The 19,444-nt window shown below is 42.4% G+C and overlaps 1 protein-coding gene across 1 annotated transcript in view; it reads left to right on the top strand.

Annotated features, from left to right (window-relative positions):
- The window catches only part of zcchc7 (zinc finger, CCHC domain containing 7), a 44,783-nt gene that overhangs the window by 17,444 nt on the left and 7,895 nt on the right, over nucleotides 1-19,444 (top strand). The window contains exons 4-7 of the mRNA XM_058081755.1: nucleotides 10,741-10,793; nucleotides 10,878-11,012; nucleotides 11,106-11,273; nucleotides 14,991-15,026. Coding sequence (XP_057937738.1) covers nucleotides 10,741-10,793; nucleotides 10,878-11,012; nucleotides 11,106-11,273; nucleotides 14,991-15,026 — 392 coding nt within the window. The remainder of the gene's footprint in view (nucleotides 1-10,740; nucleotides 10,794-10,877; nucleotides 11,013-11,105; nucleotides 11,274-14,990; nucleotides 15,027-19,444) is intronic.

Raw genomic sequence — 19,444 nt, 5'->3', positions numbered from 1 at the left:
CCAGTACGCACACACAATAATCTTCCACCCTGTCAGGCAGAGGGACTACCCGTGTCTCTCACGCTTGGACTGACTGTTATGCAGAGGGGAACCCTACAGTTATATTATTCAATCCAAATTCAAATAGGCTCATCAGGGAAGCTCCTGCTTTTTATTACCTGTCAGAAAATGTAGCGGATGGATGGAAGGGGGCGCGTGGAGGGCAGCAAATTAAACGACAGTAAAATAAGACCCCCCAATCTCACGCCATTCTCCCCATCCTTCTCCTGCCATTTGAAGATTTGACAGCATGTTGTTGTTTGCCTCTGACTGTAAGTCCCCTCGCACTCGCTTTCCAGCTGTCAATCAACTTTCATGTTTTTTTTTTCCTTTCAATTTAGCCAACTGAGTGTGAGAGAAAGGAATATGAACATTCACTTTGGAATTGATGCTGGACTTTAGACAATTTCCAAGTGGTTTTAGTAAACCCAACTGGGAGTCTGTAGCTTTAATGCTAATGAGATGTGTTTGTCCACACCTAAGAGCCACTGTTGTGCACTTTTTAAGCCACTTTTACACAAATCATCTATGATGTAAAAAAAAAAATACATTAAGAACAAGTGAGATCAGGAAGACCTGGGTTTGATTCCCTGCTTGGACATCTCTGTGTGGAGTTTGCATGTTTGCATGGTACTCCGGTTTCCTCCCACATTCCAAAAACATGCTAGGTTAATTGGCGACTCCAAATTGTCCATAGGTATGAATGTGAGTGTGAATGGTTGTTTGTGTATATGTGCCCTGTGATTGGCCAGTCTCTCGCCCAGGCTCCAGCGTACCCACAGCATAGAAAATGGTAGAACACAGTTGGACTCAAGCAGTGTATGAACAACACAAGATGTGCGGCATATTGTACGCTAACCATGTATGCAAGCAAGCCTTTCTTGCTGTTAGCTGAAAAACATGCTAACCGAGGTTCCCCTGTGTTTGTGTCTAGTCATCATCAATACTTCCAAGTGGTCCAGTTTCTATAAGGAGGGCATTTTGCTCTGCTTCAGTACATGTTGGTATTCATGTTTGCTTCAATGAAGTGTAACTCTCCAGTGCTGGCAGCACTCATGCACTCTCACACTTGTTATTCTTCACCTGGTTGTCATCAAACACACTTGACACCAATCTTGGCGTTCCACCAGCAATTTGATGTAGTTTACAGTACATATGTTGTATGGTCTGACAGGATGACCCCTGACCTCTTGAACCTTTGAAGCAATGCTGGAAGCCCTCATATGAGCTTCCAGTGACTAGTATGAGAGAGTGAGGGCGATAACCCCGATTTTAACACACATTTACACTGGATACCAGGGAGAAAGAATAGCTAATTGGTACCAATTAGTACAATTTACAGAGGTGTGTACTCACTTTTGTTGCCAGTCGTTTCGACATTCATGGTTGTGTGTTATTTTCAAGATATAGCAACTGTTTGTTTCATTAACTGCGTAAAAAACACCTTAGCCATTGGTAGCTGGCAACCCAGTGATGACATATTTACTGATAACACTGTTTATAATGACACAATCATACATAGATCCTTTATATAATGTTACATGTGTTTAAAATTGGCATAATTTCCACCATAAATCCACCATTGCTTCTTGCGCATACATTTTATGTAGGCTACTGTATTTGAATGAAGCAATAAAGAACTGTATTAGCAGCCCATGTTCTAATCCTCCATTGTTCTGCTGTCCCTCTCGATCCCCACAGGGGGGCTGCTCTAATTAAAGACTAATAATTGTATTGTTTTAGAAAGTCTTAGGAGACACCGCCTTCATTCCTTCTCTTTCCATCGGAGGTTATCTCTCTGGACTTCGTGGTACCTGTTTGTGTCTGTGTGCATGTATGCGTGCACGCGCTCAGTCCATGTAAATTAAAATTTTAAAGTACCATTATTTAATTATCCCAGAGGCTGTGTGGATTTGAAGGAGTGCAGGGGGGCTTTGTATGTGCATTTGTGTGTGATTGTGTGTGCGCAGTGTTTACTAATGCAAATGTACGTGCTGGCCAGAATTTTTTTTTCAGTTTTTCAATTTGCCCCATGTGTGTTTACGTGTGCGCAATATGTGTCTGCGTTTGACTGTTATTGGTTCCTCCTTTGAACTCCCCTTGCAGTTTTGCCTGGACTCTCCACACATGCACGCACGCACACACACACACACACAATTGCAGGCTGTACCACCGCCAGATAAAAAGGCATTATGATAAATTCCACTTAATGACATTTTTTTTAATTTGGGGAACAGGGCCCAATGAATGGAGCTTAATTACCGGGGCAAAAGATCCCTCGGAAAAATAACCCCCTTGACATGCCCCAACCTGCCAGATAATGGAAGGCTATGCAAAATGCCTCTGATTAACCAAATGCTGTTTATCCCCCCCACCCCAACCCCTGTTCTCGCTCTGTATAATAACAAAAATAAGAATCATGAAAATTCTCCCTGCCTCCCAGCCCCTCCTACATAACCCCACTCCCGCTCCTTTCCGTCGTCCGTGTGGCTCACTCACTCCCGCAGGAGGAAATTCATCAAAATGAAATTGAGGTTGCAACTCACTGGTTTTATTAAAATCTATTTACCCCTTACAGACATTGTGTGATGCCATATTTGTGTGCTTTGCTGCGGTAGACAAAAAGGAAGGCTCGGACTATTATATTTTTCCCAATAAATTCATATGTGTATATTTTCTTACTTTAAATTAACAATTTAGTCTTTTGCGCTCAATGTGATGAAATGTTAAGTTAAAAGAAATGTTTTGTTCGACTATTTTAATCATGCTATTAATCATATAAAATATTGTAAAGTAGTTTGAGCCTCTTAATTTATATCAACAAAAGTCATCATCAGTTGTTTGTTGGAAATAGGGTGATGTCTCCCAGTTATTAATACTTAATACTTAATATTAATAGTTAAAATGCCTTATCGGTCAGGCTTTTCGACACATTACTTCCAAGATTTAACAATTCAGTCTGATATCTTTCACTGCATGCTTGATGGTTGAAAACCTGTCATGAATCTGTGTAGTTGATATCGGCAAATATAGCGATTCAATGTTGCGTTTGAATGGAAAACCTAACGGATATTAAAACGCCACAATGACTACCTGCTTTCGGACATGCATTGGCTGCTTTTGGATCACTTGAACATGTTCGCGTTGCACGCACGCACACACACACACAAACACACACTTTTCTTGGCCTTCTCTGGTCCCCGTTGATGAGCACCCTGATTGGGCCATGCGGTTGCCATGCGGTTGCCAGACCGCGCCCCTGCTGCGTGGTAATTGGTGTCTATGGTGTTGCCACGTGGCGACGGCGCTTTGACTGACAGCTTTGGCCACCTGCCCTGCCCTGGCTGCCAACATGGTGTGGATGAGGGGGGAGGAGGGGGGGGGGTGGCATGGACCTGGCAGGGGGTGAACAGTCAGCATGTCATGGGCGAGGAGGGCGGGGTGAGGTGGATAATCAGATATGGGCTACGAATAAATGTGATGGCCGACTACGGAAGAGACTCGAGGAGGGTGATGGCATCTGGTGATGTAACCTTTAACTCCCAACATGATCAATTCCAGGAAATTAGTCAACTTATATAGTCTGTTCAATTGAAAATCTTTAACTGTACATTTTAACACGCATAACCACTGTTCCATCTTCGGTCGTGTCCACACGGGAAGGTTCTTGGGATTTTTTGGGGGGCGGCTTGAAAAAAAGTTGCATCCACAGTGTGCCGGACTAGTAAATAGTAAGCTAAAACTAAGTGTAATACAATGTAGTACACAAGGCACACCTATGTGTGGTGCTGTGAACAGATAACGCTGAACCTCATGACACACCAAACCATAGAAGAAAGAAGTCTATTGTCTTCCGTTTTCCCAAGCTCGGGAAGACTTGAAAACATTCATTAATGCATTCATTTTCTACCGCTTTTCCTCACGAGGGTCGCGGGGGGTGCTGGAGCCTATCTCAGCTGTCTTCGGGCGTACACCCTGGACTGGTTGCCAGCCAATCACAGGGCACATATAGACAAACAACCATTCACACTCACATTCATACCTATGGACAATTTGGAGTCGCCAATTAACCTAGCATGTTTTTGGAATGTGGGAGGAAACCGGAGTACCCGGAGAAAACCCACGCATGCACGGGGAGAACATGCAAACTCCACACAGAGATGGCCGAGGGTGGAATTGAACCCTGGTCTCCTAGCTGTGAGGTCTGCGCGCTAACCACTAGACTTGAAAACATGTGCGTCTTATATGCGCGTGTTAGCCTCGGCAAACCTTTATAGTCTTATTTAACCTTGCACAAATCAGTGCGGCGAAGCTAGGGGTACTGTCACAAAGGAAACAAATTTCACACACTCACAGACGGCCTGCACACTCCTCCCTCCCCTCACTATTGTCATGTATAGTGTTGCTAATCCAACCTTCAGTATCAAACATAACCTCCATTGGGAAGGGGGACCTCCTTTTTCACTTCTGTGTGTGTGTGTGTGTGTGTAGGCTTTGGCTGCTGTGTTAATGGCCCTGGTCAACAGTGTGCTACAATGAGGTGGCTTTGCTTGGTGTGCCTGTTTAAGTTTGTAAGGGGGGGGGGGGTCAGGAAATAGGGTCACTTAAGGGTTGTGATGTTTTTAGGACAGAATTATTTAATTAGTAGATAATTATTAAGGGGGACATCCATATTTAAGGATGCCCGTGTCTTGGTGTTATTTGTCTCTGGTCGTCTGTGTTGGGGCCACTTCCCGTGAGGATGGTCCCTGGATTGTGTGTGTTTTAGTGTGTGCACCCCAGGAGAGCCCAGAGTTCATGGTTCATTAGCCACACACACACACACACACACACACTTCCGTTCTGTTGTCAGTGGTAGATTCAACACACATACACACGAGCAAGCAGCCTCCTCCCTGCCCTATCCTCCCATCTTCGGGCAATCAGAGTACCTAAGAGAGAGACAGGTAGCATCTGTCGCCCTCTCGCCCCTGATCTAACCCTCCCTCTGTTCCTGTATGCCCCCCCCCCTTCCACACCATTGTTTTGAACGTCCCTTGACAGCACACTGATGGGATCATGGGAGAGTTGTCACATACAAGCCAAATGGGAATGGGGCCACTCGGAAAGAGAGCTCCAGATTTTTAGACTGTCCACTCCAACTTTGGACTCTAAGGTTGGCTGTGACTGTGGGTTTAGTTTGTGGCTCAGTGAGGTTCCCCACAGAGAACATAACATCGTTGGGCCTCCTCTACTCCCCCCCAAAAAGATTCCCTGGAGCGTATTTTGTGGTCACCCCAGACTTTATTCTCTCACTGTAGAAACTGTAACTCACTTCATTTTGCCTTGAAACATAACTGAAGTTAACTTAGTCCTGGGGTCCCAAACTCAATTTACTTGGGGGCCACTGGAGGTAGGGCTTGAGCGAGACTGGGCCGCATCAATTCCCCCCCCCCCCCCCCAAAAAAAAAAACAAAAAAACAAAACACATTTATTAAAAACTGAAAAATGAATAAACTTTGCTTTTGTTTTGATTTTCTACAAGAAAAGCTCTGATAAAACATTCCATTGTTCTCAAATATCTTACTTTTTATTTTTCTACACAAAATAAGATGAAAAATAAACAAATCAAGAATAAAGAAAATCAATCAATCAGTAATAAATAAATAAATATAATAATAAAACGGCAAATAATAAAAACTTAAGAAACCACATATAGTTGGTGGGTAGACAAATTATTTTTTTCAGATTAAAATTAACAAAGCATTATCAGAGCCCTGTAGACATGACAAAACACGACTATAGTCACATTTATACTCTTTTTATTTACAACATATTGCACAACTGCAGGGTCTTGAGACACATGCTAACTCGCAAACTAGAGAGCTAGCGACCTAAACGGTAGCCTTCAAGTTATTTCCTTTAAACTTAAATAGCCAAGAACTTACCACTTCCACACGGATAGGGAGGATAACTATTAACAGTTATTTAACCTTTAACATGAACATTAATCAAACGTAATTTTTTCTGGGTACATGATGCCATACAGCATCCATATCAAACTTGCGCGGGACGCACTAACATTAAACTTTCGGGGCCCTCAAACTAGTGTCCTGTGGGCAACATTTGACCCGCGGGCCGCATGTTTGAGACCCCTGACTTAGTCGGTTTGAAATATATATTTTTCTTTGTTTTTCTCAAGCTGCTGCACCTTCCATGAAGTCTTCTTTGAAAACTTAATTGAAAAGAGGTTTGCATAGTTAACACAGCAGAAGAACCTCTGGAGCTTTCTTAGCTGCAGCCATCTGCTTCTTCAGCGCCTTCACATGTGTTTGGGTTTAGAGGATGGGGCAAGCAGCTCAGATCGTTCTGGTTTTGAACATGGTCTCAAGGTTTATTAGCATATGCCCCGCTCCCCCCCCCCAGCCCCACCAATGCAAAGACCACCACTCCCCCCTCCACACACCTTTTCCTCCAGCATCCTCTCTTCCACTCCCCTCCCACATGCATGTGTTTGATTCCTCGGCCGTGACAAAGAGCTTCACCCTTTATCCGTTTGTGTGTGTGGTGGTGAGATGGGGGGCCCTTAGATTAAGGGAAAGCTTCCTGCTCTTTATTTGCGGAGTCCCCCCGGGAGATGCTTTAGGAAGGACTTTCGTTGAGTCACCAACGCCTACTCTCTCTCACACACACACGCGCACACACACACACACACACACACACACACACACCTTTAACCTCCGTTCAAAACGCTCATTGACTCAATGGCGGTTGTTTAAGGCCAACTACACACACACACACCACACGGAGGCCCCCCAGCCTGTTCACAGTAGGTGAGCACAGCAGAGCTTCACAGTCCATTTCTCTGTGCTAAACTGAGCAAAACTAAGTAGACGCGAATAACGTTCAGTGAGACGACGTAAGACGCAGCCACATGTAGGTGGAAGACACTGACTCAATAAGCGTAAAAACACAATGACAACACACCCATTGGTGATTGTGAAGGTGATGTTATCAAGGGTACCTTGTGGCAGAGCTTTTAAAACAAGTGCAAATAACAGATGTATTTTCCAAAACCACATGCAGTTTTATTAGTTTCCCTTATTGGTGGCCCTTATGAGCCTGATTTTGTGTTTTAATGTTATCTTATAGTACTTGTAGAAGGATGATATCATATTAACTCTCTAACAAGATCTCAGTGTATAGACTGGTCATATATCTCACCTCGTTTCATATTATCTACATACTGTATTGTATATAACTCTGGGGAAAAACTGTTGATTTTGTTAATACTTGGGTTGTTTATATTGTTTATTTTTCTATATTGTGTATTTTGTACTGCTTAACTGACTCTGTACTCTTGCTGCTGTGCAATACAAATTTCCCCACTGAGGGACGAATAAAGGCATATCTTAATCTTAATCTTATTTTTAGGCATAAAGGCATTGAAAAGGTTTTTTTTTTCATTGAAATCTCAAACATGGGTCATTTTTAGTATGCTGTTTTATCAAGGCTTTGATGAAACTGTGATTTACCCAGAGAAGAACATGTCTGGTGGTATGCATTATGGTCATCAGCATTACTTGAGTCAGTGAGTTGGACATTTGCGTGTGATTGAAGGTTGTGACGGCAACAAGCAAACAGCAGCCATTTTAATTTGTTTGACGAGGATGAGGGGCTGATAACCCCCTACACTTCTCTGCAGTCGCACATCGGTACCCGAGTAGAAATCACGGAGAGAAAGCGAAAGCAAAAGAAGCATGGGGGGGCTGAGCAGAATAGCGATAAGGGCTTGTGTACAGCGAGTCAGAAAAAGAAAAAAAAGAAGGGTAGAAGAGTGTAATATTTGATTTTGGCTCAAGGGCTGCATGTTTGTCCAAAGGCTAAAGACTGTCAAGCAGCTAATCTCGTAGGTGGATGCGCGCCTGTGTCTTTGTGTGGAAGCATGTGAGCCCGTGGCGGGTCATTGCCACCAGTACGTAATTAATGCAGAGAACATGTGTCTGTGTGTGTTTTTTCGTTACAATTTCTGATGTCAGTTACTGTTTTGTGGCTCTTAGGAGAATACGGTGGTCTCCCTGGGGGCGCTGTTAGTGTCTCTCGTACAGATGTGCCGCACTGCCGGTGTCAGTTTATGTGTGTGTGCGCGCTTATCCTTCTCTTACGGGAAAACTAAGCTTACGCCTCAGGCTTTTAAGGTCTTTTTGTTTCTCTTTATCAGTTTTGAGTCCAGTATTTATGTTACTTAGCATGGTTCTAGTCTTATTGTTGAGCTACAAATGGAGCTAATGACACAAACAGCACCAAATACAGTACCACTGTAAAAAAATACAAAACAAAATATATACAGTAACTCCTGTCCAGACTATAGTCCCTTACCTCTGACCTTAGCCCTTAGCCCTAGGTTTTGCACATTCACAAAAATCAAGTGGCATCCCAATTCTTCCTAAATCAAGGGGGTAATGGTAAGGATTCCAGTAACAACCTTTACCTTTACTGGTGAATTCCATGTCCAAGAGGATTAAAGAAGTAGGAGATAATGATGCTCATACTAAATAGTGACACTCTGGACACAATATGGGTATTTACACGATTTAGACCAGGGGTCTCAATCTCTTTACTTGGGGGGCCACTGGAGCTAGGGTCTGGGCGAGACTGGGCCGCATCAGGTTTTCCAAAAAAAAAACAAAAACCGCATTTATTAAAAACAGAAAAATGAATAAACCACATATAGTTGGTGGGTAGACAAATTATTTTTTTCTGATTAAAATTAACAAAGCATTATTAGAGCCCTGTAGACATGACAAAACACGACTATAGTCACATTTATACTTTTTTTTATTTACAACATATTGCGCAACTGCAGGGTCTTGAGACACATGCTAAGTGGCATCCCAATTCTTCCTAAATCAAGGGGGTAAGGGCTAAGGGGTGTACAGACAACAGTCGGGGACCGCGCTTGAAACGTACGGGTAGGAGGAGTTTCCTCTGTTACAACACTCCCACTGACAAGATGGCAGAGAAGACACTGAAAGAAGCATATAAAAGTTAGTAATCAAGCATAATTATTATTTGTACAATCCACTGCGGTATCAAGAGATTTTGTCTTCTAAGCGTGATGCAAGATGGTGGCGTAAACAAACTGGCCGCTAAACAAGATAAACAATTTTTGGCCAAAAAAACGCGCTAACCAGAGCGGCTGTTAACCAAGGCACCACTGTATTATTATATTTACAATAAGCTAATAGTTCACATGTGCATCAATCATGCACATGTGTCATTCCTGCAGGAGCCAACTCAAGTCAGCGCACCAGAAGTGCACATTGCCACCACCCTATGCTACACCAAACAGCACCCCAGAACCATTCAATAGCTGCAAAGTAAAATGTAACAAAATGCCATTCTGGACTTTCTCACAAATGAATCTGAGAGAGAGCAACGACAGGAGGAGACTGAGGCCAAAACAGGAAGCTTTTACACCTTGAAATAATACTTGACAAGGTTTATGCAATTTTGATGTTTAGAAATTTTTCATTCATTCATTCATTTTCTACCGCTTTTCCTCACGAGGGTCGCGGGGGGTGCTGGAGCCTATCCCAGCCATCCTCGGGCGAGAGGCGGGGTACACCCTGGACTGGTCGCCAGCCAATCACAGGGCACATATAGACAAACAACCATTCACACTCACATTCATACCTATGGACAATTTGGAGTCGTCAATTAACCTAGCATGTTTTTGGAATGTGGGAGGAAACCGGAGTACCCGGAGAAAACCCACGCATGCATGGGGAGAACATGCAAACTCCACACAGAGATGCCCGAGGGTGGAATTGAACCCAGGTCTCCTAGCTGTGAGGTCTGTGTGCTAACCACTAGACCGCCATGCCGCCATTTAGAAATTTTATGTTGTTTTATTTCAAATGTATATTTCATACATTTTCTATTTATAAATGTTGTTACGTTGCTTGTTGGAAGATGTTATTAAAGGTCACCCTTTCTGAAAATTTATTCCTTTTTATTAAACAAAGAAAGTGTTCTGAAATCAAACAATGTAGAAATGGATGTACCTTACTTTATGAAATACAGTTTGTCTCATTTGCCCGAAAAGGCGAATACATTGCTGTATGTGTCATCACGACCACTTTAAGGGTTGTCCTAATTTTTTTCCACATGACCATATGCATTTGTGTCTGACTCTTCTACTCCTGAACCACTACACACATGGTGGCGCCGTTTATTCACTCTACAAAACAGCCGCTGTAACTTTAGAGTGTTTTGCTGAATCATCACAAAATCTGGCAACACCCCTTTAGAGCACTGACAAGCACATTGATTGGTTGAAAATCATAGCTGCCATTAAACAAAATGTTTTTGTAGGGCCACAGGTGGGGATTTAGCTACCAACCACCCATAAGACATTGATCATTTGACTCATGATTACACAACTTCAATGATATCTGTATTACATGTATGCCAGTATGTCTAATGCGCTTGGAGCATTGAACCCATATGGGGTGCCACAAATGTCATTTAGAGTCATGGAAAAACCTGATGGCGTAATAATAGCACATAAACACACGTAAATGTTCATTTTGGAGCCAGTTCTGCTTTAGTGTCTTTGTGTTCTATAATCAAACATCTAACTTATGTTGTATGTGTACATGTTGTCACATTGTAAAACCTTCTTTGAAGAAGAACCAACAATGTCTTTTATGTTGCCAGACACTGAAGTCGATCACAATGGCAGCTGGCTGGTTACGGACAAGGACAGGGAGGTTTGTGGGAATATTTTCTTTTCTATGTAAAATTCATCAGTGAGTGTATTGTATTCTCACAATTGTATTGTGTATTTGTTATAGGCTCAAATCTGCAACAAAGATAGAGTGAGGAGAGCCGCACCGCGTTTTACAAACCGATACTACACAGAGAAGAACGTCCTTTGTCGAAACTGCAAAAAAGTGGGCCATCTTTCCAAAAATTGCTCACATTCCAAAGTCAGTTCCAGTCTCTGCACTTCAACACGTACAATGTAGTCACTGAGCATGTTTGCACTACTGCTAACTTTGTCTTTTTTGATTCTACAAAAGGAGACACCTTGCTACCTTTGTGCCGATTCGAGCCACCTAGCCAATAATTGTCCCAATAAGCACTGCAACAACTGCGGCCTTCCTGGTCATCTTCACAAGTCCTGCAATGAGAGACATTTCTATTACATGCAGTGCCATCGCTGCAACATGTGGGGACACTCATTTGATGTGAGTATACCTTGCTGTATGCAAAACATATACACTTGTCTTGATACTGTATAGTATATGTTTTTTTTTTAGCCACATACTATATAACCATATTACCATACTGTACATGGTAATGGTTTTATTTCATTTGAACATGCATCAGATTACAATTGAATGCATCACATAATCAGTTCACAGTTCTACATGTCCAAAAGGAGTAGGAAGAAGCAAAGCTTATTAAATCCTACCCCTCCATCTGGTACTTTTACAATCAGTAACTGTTACATTTGTTCACTTCCTGCTTTCCATAATACAGTTTAAGGTTTTTTTGTTTTTTTTTTTAATAATGCACCTCGTACCGTATCTGTTCTCTTCATAACCACTTTCAAAACTTTCTTACTAGTTACCCTCAGCTCTCCAAGTCTGTCCCAGCAAACTAAGAAATACTTTTTGGAACCTTATGTTGAAATTGCAGAGGAATCAATAGAAGTCAAAGTATAGCTTGTCAATGAAATAATCATAAATCATTGTCAACTGGAATGTGAATATACTACACAGTGAAAGCTCAGTGACAATCATCAGTATAGACTGGACGCCAGCCAATCACAAGGCACAAATAAACAAACAACCATTCACACTCACATTCATACCTATGGACAATTTGGAGTCGCCAATTAACCTAGCATGTTTTTGGAATGTGGGAGGAAAGCGGAGTACCCAAAGAAAACCCACGCACAGGGAGAACACGAAAACTTCACAGCGATGCCTGAGTGGAGAATCAAACCCACTCCTGACATGCTCAACACTCATCCACCATGCAGACTTGGTCATTAATCATTCATTCATTTTATACCGCTTATACTCACGAGGGTTGCAGCGGGTGCTGGAGCCTATCCCAGCTGTCTTTGGGCGAGAGGCGGGGTACACCCTGGACTGGTCGCCAGCCAATCACAGGGCACATATAGACAAACAACCATTCACACTCACATTCATACCTATGGACAATTTGGAGTCTCAAATTAACCTAGCATGTTTTTTGGAATGTGGGAGGAAACCGGACATGTAAAGTCCACACAGAGATGGCCGAGGGTGGAATCGAACCCTGGTCCTCCTAGCTGTGAGGTCTGCGCGCTAACCACTAGACCGCCGTGCCGCCCGTCATTAATCATGATTAATTAATTAGAAAATTGATTCATTAGTTTTTCTTTTATTTCTGAACTTTTTTCCTCTCTGTCGCCCACGTCTCCCTCTGTTCCACACACTTTCCCTCCGCGTAATAATGAGTGACCAAGGGTCAGCACACGCCGCTGTTCACATTAATTGATACACTTCAGCAATTACAGCCTAGTTATGTCTCTGCCATGCTGCATAATACCTGCCGTGTGTGCCAGCGTGCCCGTGTGTATGCGTCGGTGTGAGTTTGCTCAAACTGAAGGGTGAATCTAATGACCCTCAATGACAATTATCCCACCGCAACATCCATTACTGTGCCCACTGCTACTATAGCTCCACAGAGCTGGAAAATGCCTCACGCGTATGTAACCAGCCTGCTTGTGTCTCGATGTGCCTCACTTTCTTTTTTGCACTCCGTCAGTCAGTCATGTACTATGCTCTGTGTAATGGATGAGTAACCAGGTGAACACCAGAGGGAGACCAGGGCACGCACTGCACCCCACTCCCACACCACCCCACCCCCTCATCTCGCTCTCTGCCCATTTTTCTTACCTTTACACAAGATCTTCTATTTTTGTCCTCTCTCTTTTGCATACAGCTTGTGTGAAAGTTGGGCCAAAATTGTAATTAGGTTTCTTGAGAGACAGAACTTGGTTTTGTGGATTCAAATTGTACATCATTGTGTGTGTGTGTGTGTTTGTGTAAAATCGGGAGTCAGGTCTCCGTCCCCTGGGCCTTTCTGTGTCTCTCATTAAAGACAGACGGTTGACGGAGCGCAAGTGTGTCGCTCGCCTCGCCTGTCGCCCTCGACAACAACACACCACCCTGGCGGTCTGGAGGGAGAGAACAAACGTGGAAGGCGGGGGCGGGTTGGGGGGAGTCTTTAAAAGAACGCTTGATGAGATGGAGAATGACACAGCTGTTGAAATCCATATTTATTTATCTTTGTGTCCAAATCGTACAACTGAAAAGCCTTGCTGCTCTTATAGTTTAAGTGTAAAGGCTGCAGTTTAATCTGTGAAGAAATAAAAGTAAACATAAACCAATATTATAACGACTTGCACACGTATCTTATGAGCGAGTATCAGAATTGCATCTTTACAAAAAATAATGCTTAATTTTAATTGACACTACTATTAAGGTTAGTGTGTTTGCAGCCAGTAAAATCAAGGCATCCATTAACATGCAAGAAAAATACAGGCACAACATAAACATTGACCGCAATATTAACCAATAAAAAAGCAGGTAGATGCGACAAAACTCAAGGATTCTGTCAGATGTTTTTGCATGGATATGAAATATTTTGCCTTTAAGTTTGCCAATCAAATTGTGAAAATAAATACATATTTTTTTTTAAGATTGTGGTTTAAGCGGCATTCCTGGCGGCCAGCTCTGTATGCTGCGTACGAGCCGCGAACTGCCCCCTTTGTCCCCATTCAAATGGCAGCTTGCAGGCCATATCTGGCCCATGAACGACATGACACCGGCCCATAAGTGCAGGTCAAATTGTCAATTGGTCAGTTGTCCATAGGTATGAATGTGAGTGTGAATGGTTGTTTGTGCTCTCTGATTGGCTGGTGACCACTCCAAGGTGTACCCCACCTCTCGCATGAAGTCAGCTGGGATAGGCTCCAGCATACCCCCTGCTACCCTATTGAGGATCATCAGCAGAGCATCTCCAGTCAGATAGAGGATCTTTGAGCAGTGTACAATATGGCAGGGGCAAGGTTGTAACATACAATGTGTGATTAATTGGAAACAAGATATAACAATGTTTTTTGTTGTGGTTGTTGTTTGCAGTCTGCGCTACTTTAGTCATAAAGTTGTCTAATATTTTTGATTCTATATGATGCCCAAAATCGAAACTGCCTTAAGTATAATGCAGTGCAACCTTAACCACAATCATAAACATATTAATACTTTTGACACTAATCATAAGATTTATAAAGGTTGAATTTGTGTTACAGCACTTGCTCTTTTTTAGGTGTGCTGTGTATATATATCATTTCTCACAGTGCTCAAATCTATCTCTCAGTATTTCCACTCACTGGGTGTGTAAGTAGATAAATCCTGTTGCCTGCAGCAAGTGCGGCATTTTCAATTTCCCAGCGGAAAGCAGTAGCAGTTGAGAGAGGCTGTCGGAATGCAATGGGAACAGCGTGCCAAAGCCCCGGAGATAATGCTTTAACCACACCAGGCTTGAGCGACAAGCTGACGGCGTGCAACCGTAGAGGGACCGCGGGCGGCGAAGGTTGACAAACAGGAGGAGGATGCTCGGTGGAAAAGGGCAAAGACAACAGAGCCTATTTACTGTCATGTACATGCCGGACATTCACATAAGTGGTCAATGTAGCAACATGCACCGTTGCGGACACACTGGACCAGTCAAGTCAATCGCTGAGGGCACCTCAAATATGCCTTTTGGGGTAAATTAACCTGACTTAGGGAGCACAAGGCAGGGAGCACAATCTTAATGAACAACCACTTGTACACCACTGGTGTTTTATATGTGTGTGTGGTAGTATTTCATTAAAAACTCTTAATTATGTACATTTCTCTCTACAGGCCTGTCCTGAGATCTGGAGACAGTACCACATCACGGTGAGTGTCATAACAAATTCATACCCTCTTTGTTCATACAGTGTAGCTAACTAAAATATTATTACATTGCAACCAAGCACAGTTGTATACCACAGAACTGCAGTTTTTAGTCAAGTATATTTATATAGCCCGTAATCACAAAAGGCCTGGCAGGGTGGCAACAATAAACGATAGACGACATCCCCTTGATCTGAACCCCTGTCAAGTGGGCAACATATGACACAATATCAGAACATACAAAGTAAATTCAAGTTCTTTTCATTTTCTTCCATTCCCTAATTGCATCTTTTTCACTTGGTCAGCCAATTGCAGTCAAAACTCTTTTAATTATAGTGATTTCTTATGTGATTTTTTTTTTGTAAATTAGCCCCAGCATGCTTTCTCCAGAACAGAATGCAGTAGTAGTATTGTCTGTAAATACCAGCTTTAAGTCTTTTGTGGCTTACAGACATCATTTGTATATGTAGAAGTTAAACACATGTGGCCCTAGTATTGACCCTTGGGGTACAGCACATGATATATTGCAGATGTATTCTCCTAGCATTGCATATTACTTGTTTGTCAAGTAGTACTGTACACATCTACTTATTATCCGCCTTTTTCCAAAAGGTGTTGGAAAAGTTGAGGTTGCATTCAGGACTAGCTCACACAAATGACAGGAAGTCATAGTACATGACAGGAAGATTATGCGTGCCTGAAATTTTTAACATTTTCTTTGCACACTGATACGCATCCATGTACAGTTTACACATAGTACTTCACACCTGTTTACAACTAATTTAACCTTTGGCAAGCAAAATTGCATAAAAGTGCAGTGACAACATTGTGCAAGTGTCAAGGTGGTTCACGTGTGCGTCATAGTGAGTATTGGGTGCGATGTGTAAACAGGTTTGAATTCAAATCACATGGGCTACATGTCTACAGAGAGCTTGTGTGTGGGCGTGTGCTTATCCAAAATCTGAAAAGAGAACTACTTTTCTAAGCTGTGTGTGTGTGTGTGTGTGTGTGTATAGGCAAGGGGGTGATATAGACCTCAGCCTAAGAGAAAAGAGCAGCTTGTTTGTCAATTAAAAGACGTGATAAAGCATGAAATGGGCTGCCAACGCCACACGGGACAAGCGAGTGAGAAACAGACAAGAAGTGTGTGTATTTGCATACATCTCACTGTGCAATTTGTGTGTGTGTGTGTGTGTATGCATGCTGGGGGAGTTCTGTCACTCTCCTCTATGGAGATTAATTAGCAGGGGCTGTCTAATGAAAAGGCAGCATCGTTAGCGCAGCAGAGGGAGGAGGGACCGGGATAGCTAAAGTTCCTGGGGAGATGCCAGCTTGGAAATACCGATTTTAAGTTTAATGTTAGCGCTTTAGCATGGGATGTCCTCTGCTCTAGTGCACGTTCACACAGAATCACAACCACAAAAGAGTCACGCAAGATGATGCAGCCATTGTATGCAGGTGTGTGTTTGTGTGATGGCGTGTTTTAACGGGTGGTGGATTGTGACCCAAGTCTAATTGAAGTATTTAAGCCATTTAAGCATAGGGAACAGAAGGTCGTTACACATCCAAACTGGCGTGGGGTTTAGGCGGTCGGGGGGGGTCTGCATAAACGCATCAAAACAACACACACCAACACACCCATGCATACAAGGGAGCCTCCTTCTGGTTAAGACAGCCTCATTTTATTCATGATGCTGCTTATGACCCTGAACTCCCCAATGTTGAGAAAGTGTGTGTGTGTGTGTTCGTTTTGGGAGTTGTGACTCTGTCACCTTCCACTGGGCTCAGCCAGGTGTGAAAAGGCATTCTGTCAGACCTCCCTGCTACTGGTCCTTCGTGTGTGTGTGTGCGTGCGTGCCTGCGCGCTGGCTTATGTGTGTGTGTATACGTGCAAGCGTCTGTTGATCTTCCATGAGTATGTGTGTTGTCTTGACTGCACCTGGCCCTCAACTAACAAACTCCTCCAAACCACACAGTGTTGACCACAACACCCTGTGGGGTTTACTGAGAACATACTGTAAGATACTTCCACATGTACACACAACAAACCGATATTGGGAAGCTTTTGGCGCAAATTATTTCTGAATAAATGCTTACATAATAATATTGAGTCATTTTTCTCTCTTACTTGTGCTTTATCGCACACTAATTTTAAATTGTCTCAAACGATCCACATTGAGGTGCAAAAAATTCTGCTTTGATAGAAAATAGTAAGAAATAATACAAAAATATTCTACTCAAGTAAAGTGCAGTTACTTTACTGCTGAAATTCTACTTATTCTAAGTAGAAGTAGAAAGTAAACGTTACCAATGACTGCTGTGTGCTTCAAAAAAGTTGTAGTGTAGTAGTTGTCTCCAACCCGTGCTGCGAAAATACAATACATCATCATTATGCCTGCATAATTTACCGCCAGGATTAGAATTAAACAACTGATAAGAATTAAAGTAAGTACTTGAAGTACTTTAAGAAGTGCAAACACATAAGACGTACCACATGACCACATCGCTGGTGTTCATTGACACTGTCGGTGAATGTATACGATTGTGTTTGGAGGTCTGATTGTACATGTGTGCCTAATGTTGTGGCCGGTTGGAATGGTTGAATACACGTTAAAAAAAAGGCTGACGTTTTCTTCATTTAGCAAAATATAAGTCATGGTAAGGGTTCAATATCCTGCACAATTGGCGCATCGGAGCCATTGAGATCCTGCATTTTTCTGCCTTTACAGCAAAAGGGGTATGTATCTGTGACTGTGAGAAACATGTGAGACATATTTGCCAAAAAAATTGAATGGCACGAAAACACATGAAACAGAACTATGAGAAAAGAGCTTGTACAAATGTGGAGGACAATTAGGTATTTAAGAAAGGGTGGACAGGAACCAGAGGTTAGGCAGGTATGGTGAATGGCTCTGAAAAAGGCCATACCACAGCTTGAAGGACGGGCGGATTTGATACATGTAAAAATCATGCATAAATTCACACACACACACACACACACACACACACACACACACACACACACACACACACACACACACACACACACACACACACACACACACACATAAACAACCACTGTCACTTCCTGTCAACTTGCCAGGACCCTGCTATGAGAGGACTGGAGCGCCCCCTTGTGGCTGCTGCCCCAAATGACCACTTCCAAATAGTTATCAGAATGTACAAGGAAATTCACTAAAATGAAGAAACCTTTCCTTGCAGCCTATAAGTTAGTCATTTATCCTTTTGATAACATACAGACGGGGCTCTATAGTGACTTTTAATATCTTGTCCTTAGCAGGAATATCTGAATGAAGGTCAGAAAAATAAAAGGGACAGTGGGTGCAGCTCATTGCTGGAGCAATATCAGCTTGAGAGCATTGATTGGACTCCACTTAGTTAGCAGTGGTGACACCTCTACGTGTGTGTTTATCGATCGCTACCTCTTGTCCGCGGCAGCACATCTTCTTGGTGGAGTTTGTGTGTGTGTGTGTATGTGTGTGTGCATTGATTTCTTCCCTCAGGACATGGTGTGAGCATGTGTTTTGTGTGTGTGTGGCAGTGTGTTCACTCCGAAAGCTGTTCTTGGCGTTTTTATTTCTTATTTTGTTACCTTTTTTGTTTTACAACAGGATTTATTTGTCCCATGCATGTAATTTTTATGCCGCTTGCTTGCTTTTTTATTCCCAGCAAACAACTCGGATGAAAAGAAGTCTTGATAAAGTAATATGATGTTCAAATGCATGTATCTCAAATTGCACATTTTAAATTTTGAAATGTAAAACTTTGCAATACTCAATGTGGTCTAAATTAAATAGTTATAATAGCCACCATTGTACCCTCCAGTAATAAGTAATGTTTTAATTTTTTTTAAAATATATAGTTAATACTATTAAATAAACTCTAAGTCGCATCCCTGCTAGTCGCTATACAAATAAAATGTATTATTATTATTATTTATTATTATCCACACTCTGCTGCATTAGTAAATAATTACATCAGTGGATAACTGCACATAAACATGCACATAAGTTTGTCGTCCTCATCTAGACTTCTGACAAAGTGGAATTACATGTGTGTCATTTTTTTCTTTAAACATATAATGAGGAAGTGTAAAGTACCTCCACACATGTAAAAGTTTCCAAAATGTACTACGCCACTGGGAACTTCCATCCATCCATTTTCTAAGCCGCTTATCTTCACAGGGTTTGCAGGGTTATGCTGGAGCCTATCCCAGCTGACTTAAGGCGAGTGGTGTGGTACACTCTGGACTTGTCGCCGCTGTGATCTTGAGCTTGAGTTGATGGGCCTTTTTTGGGTGGGGGGTCCAGCTCCTTGCAAAAAAACATTCACAATTTTCCTTAAAACTCTTGTGAAGTTTTCAGACATTACACAGAAGACCAGATGCCACCAGGAGTCAT

The sequence above is a fragment of the Doryrhamphus excisus genome, chromosome 1 (assembly GCF_030265055.1).
Source record: "Doryrhamphus excisus isolate RoL2022-K1 chromosome 1, RoL_Dexc_1.0, whole genome shotgun sequence".
NCBI classification, from domain to species: Eukaryota; Metazoa; Chordata; class Actinopteri; order Syngnathiformes; family Syngnathidae; genus Doryrhamphus; species Doryrhamphus excisus.
The sequence above is the reverse complement of the archived record's forward strand: the minus strand, read 5'-3'. Positions and strand labels throughout refer to the sequence as shown.